This window comes from Bactrocera latifrons, unplaced genomic scaffold, assembly GCF_001853355.1.
Source record: "Bactrocera latifrons isolate USDA-ARS-PBARC rearing strain unplaced genomic scaffold, ASM185335v1 scaffold_99, whole genome shotgun sequence".
Lineage (NCBI taxonomy): Eukaryota > Metazoa > Arthropoda > Insecta > Diptera > Tephritidae > Bactrocera > Bactrocera latifrons.
The window spans coordinates 44,365-48,410 of NW_017537700.1; the positions used below are offsets into that span (position 1 = coordinate 44,365).

At 35.8% G+C, this 4,046-nt stretch overlaps 1 protein-coding gene across 1 annotated transcript in view; it reads right to left on the reverse strand.

Annotated features, from left to right (window-relative positions):
* The window catches only part of LOC108977990 (nuclear pore membrane glycoprotein 210), a gene marked incomplete at its 3' end in the record, with an annotated part of 92,763 nt that overhangs the window by 28,874 nt on the left and 59,843 nt on the right, over positions 1 to 4,046 (reverse strand). Inside the window, exon 21 of the mRNA XM_018948015.1 lies at positions 1,023 to 1,175. Within this exon, the coding sequence (XP_018803560.1) occupies positions 1,023 to 1,175 (153 nt within the window). The remainder of the gene's footprint in view (positions 1 to 1,022; positions 1,176 to 4,046) is intronic.

The following is a 4,046-nucleotide window of genomic DNA, read 5'->3' on the forward strand; positions in this document are numbered from 1 at the left end:
AAAAATAAATAAATAAAATAAAATAAAAAAAACATTAAACACTGCGATGGAAGTATCATGGTATGTTTAAGACCAATTGAACAAAGAACAAATACTAAAAATGAGAATTCTTTCCAAAAATTGTAAATTTTTGCAAAAATTCTTACTTTTAATTAAATATTTAAAGATTAAGAAAAACGACTTCAAACTTGGAATAATTGAGTTAATTAAATGGAAATGTCTGATATTCAATTTGCCTTGCAAATATGCACGCCGCAGCAGCAGTAGCAGCAAAACCAGACCGAAAAGGAATGCATATTTCCATTTAAATGCCAACAATGGGCAAATAGAAATACAAAACCAAACTAAACAGCCATTGAAACTTTGCAGAACAATTCTCAGTGGCAAGGCTGAGTTGGAGCCGGGCGTCGCTCTCGGTCATATTTTCACACTTGCAAAATACAAAGTACTCGTAACACAAATTACTTAGGCACTTTAGACGCAGACCTCACTTCTCTCTCTATGTGTGTGTTGCAAATATGGATGTGTTGCAAGTATGTGTATGTGAGCAAGTATGTATGCATGTGCAACAGCTTAGGTGGCTGGTCGCCTGTTGGTGGAGACATAGAGCAAGGAACCATTTTTCAAATTGGTAATCACGTGTGAATTACTCGGACGTTTACTCGTTTCCGGCGCCACACACACATACACTCGCAGCAGCTCACGTGCTTGTAATTGCGCCTGGCAAATATATGCATATGCATGTATTATGCAAATTACATATGCATGGATGTGTGTATGTGTGTGCAGTGTACATGAGCCTTAAGTAAGGACTTCCGGCAATGGCACTCTTTGCTTTGTCATCATCGGCAAGAACAACAACAGCGCCACCAGCAGCGACTACGACGACAATCTGGCTCGTTGTGCAGCTAAACGGGCGTCACACACATACACACATGCATATGGATTTGCCACACGTGCATCATATCTCGCTTGGCCAACACTTGGTGGTGATAATTCATTATTTACTACTGTCGGCTTACCTCAATGTCTTGTTGTGTTGTTGGTGAATGGACACGGATAAATAATTGCTCATCCGTTGGCAGTTCGTGCAGTATCTTCACCTTGTACTGCARGGAGCCGTGCGCCTTTACTTCTTGTATGACTTGCAAATATTTTGCATCCGACGCTTTCACCTGCAAATTTAAATGGGAAATTAAATGCGAGTATTCTTAATAAACAGTTACATAATATACCTATATATATATAGTATGTGTATATGAGCGGGAGTGTATGGAAATGCATGCAAATCGATTGATTRTTGGTTGTTAMAAATTGTTGTGTTTATATGAGAGCTTATGCACTGATAGTGATTATGAATATGTACATTTTAAATATACAGRGTGTGTCATCTTTTGTATTCCAAATTAAAAGTGATTAAATTTCAAGTAATGAAAAATATACACTTTAAAGGCAACTTGAAACAACCTGAACTGAAATCTTGGAACATCACCAACACAATGTGTACCACTAAATTACTTTAGAAAGTGCGAATGGTGGGTATACTAAGAGAGGTAATTATGACGCATGGTAGAGGTGGATATGAATGGTGGATATACTAAAAGGAAAGTTATAAAACATGATCATAGTCTAGTCTCAACTTCAGAAACTTGGTAAAATGGAATTGACAGAATCCAGATCATGCGAGCAGGAGGATAGTGTAGGCAGTGAAATGTCAAAGTTATTAAATCTCTCTCCACTGTCATGCAATTTAACACACCCTGTATGCATTTTGAAGAGTTGATTATGGGCGACGGATATGATTGAGGTCAGTTGACACGAAGTTAATGAGAAAATTAGAAATACTTATAGTAAAGTCAAATGTACATTTTTGTAGACAACAACAACGTAGTTTGTTGCATTTTGGCAAMCAGTAAAGTGTAAAACATTTAACATAATAGGAAGTGCATCCAAATTCCAAATGAATTATAAAGGGTGATGCATTTCGAGGTTCCCCACTTTGTTAAAGAAATAAAACAGAAAYTKWAAATTTAATGGRRAAAGTTTATTATAATTCGAAAGAMCATTATTTGGCATTTATTTTTTGAAGATCTTATCTYTCAAATGTTGCCCGCGGCTACGTCTCAGATGGTTCATCYATCCACAGCAAAAAGTCTAACAGYGAGATATCASACGCRATCTTGGTGGACATTTCACCGGCCCAAAACGTGAAATTAGCTGCTCATTGAAATGTTCTTTCAATATACCCATTGATTGATGCGATGTGTGGGCAGTGGCGCCATCTTGTTGAAACCAAATGTCGCCGAAATCACGAGCTTCAATTTCAGTCGTTAAATAGTCGGTTATCATAGCGCGATACGGTCGTAATTGACGGTTACKTGCTCACCGGCATCATTTTTAAAAGAAAAAAATGRWCAGTMTGCTMTAAATTTGAAGAGGTAAAGGACTTYGTCTATCTCGGAAAAGGCTAAATTMCACCAATAATCTWAAMMTGGAGATCATAATAACAGGGTAMATTTTSGGATYGAAATTCTATTYAGAAGCAGATCCCTCTCTCAACGAASACAAACTACGCTCTATAAATTTATGAATATGACCGTCCTATTATTGCCCAGAAACATAGAMGATGACAAACCGATGTGACATAGAACAAAGTTCTACGAGATAATAAAAAAATATGGAAACACGAACTGTATGAGATGAGATCTGTAGCGAGGTAGTATAATTAAGTGCACAAAAATCCAACGAATACGCTGGTTAGGTCATGTCGTTAGCATGGTACAATATTCYAACACTCATCGGAGGACAACGGAARCAAGGGAGCATWCGCATCCAATGGAAGGACCAAGTGCAGGGGGTGCTGTCCACTCTTGAGATTAACATCTTTTGTGTCCTCAGAAATGATCCACGGTTGTAGTGCCAATGAAGATTATACTTAACAAATARCCTAAAATGATGGATTTTCACTAGGTTCGTTCAAGATTCGTGTGCCGTATTATATAATTATGCTAAATCAAAAATTATATCAAATTTTTACTTATAGTTTCATTTAGCCTTGGATTTATATAAGATTGAGAACTCACTAACGTATAGCGAAGTGTTCGCTGCATTGTTAGAACTATAACTGTGTGTGTGTATGTGTTTGTGGTTTCTAAAGTCGGTAATGTATTATGTACTTTAATTAACACAACAGTCAGCCAATAACAAATATTTATACAGTAAATACATATGTACTTGCATAAGTACTTATTCTAGTTAAATATATAGAAAAGCGAATTTGTACACAGTCTAATATATTTACTTTACTTGCCATACAGGTCGTTTTATTTATGCAATGTGTATATAATGCACGAATATGTTCACATTTACTTCGTTAATTTAAGTACATACGCRTCCATATTAATTATTAGTTTAGTATTAAAATTTGTTGCTAACGATGTGCGTCACGGAAGTGTGTCATTTCAGCCCCATAAACACTAAAGCTTAAATCAAGTTAGAAATCACGAAGGAAGCAAAAAAAAACAATCGAAAATCGTTTCAAGTTTCAACAGTAACTCACACTGTAATCAAATATGTTTCTATTTAAGGAGCATTCTTTGTACTGTGGAACTGTAGTTCTCAACCTTAACCCAGATGTAATTTTTTATTTATTTTTTTAAAAGAGAAACAATTATAAATAATTACCTCACTTACGAGCTAAAGCACTGGCTGCTAGGGTCTTCGGCTTAAGTATACATTAAGTTCGAGGTGGTTATGACAGTATATGAGAACATGATCGTTTAAAGAAGATGAAATAATGATATATACTGTGTATTCAACTTTTAGGATATCTATTTTTAAGCTCTTAAGGACAGCGGTTATACTTATGTATTTTTATATATTTAATTTAGAGAGTGCTACAAATTTTGCAATTAGGTTAATACTACGGTCATTTGTCGTTTTGAGATAGTCAGATGGTTTAGTATTATCGAACAAAGAAAGTCGTATCTGTTGCAGGTCTGGGCAGTTGTCGAGGATGTGCATCACGTTAAAATCGGAGGATCCAC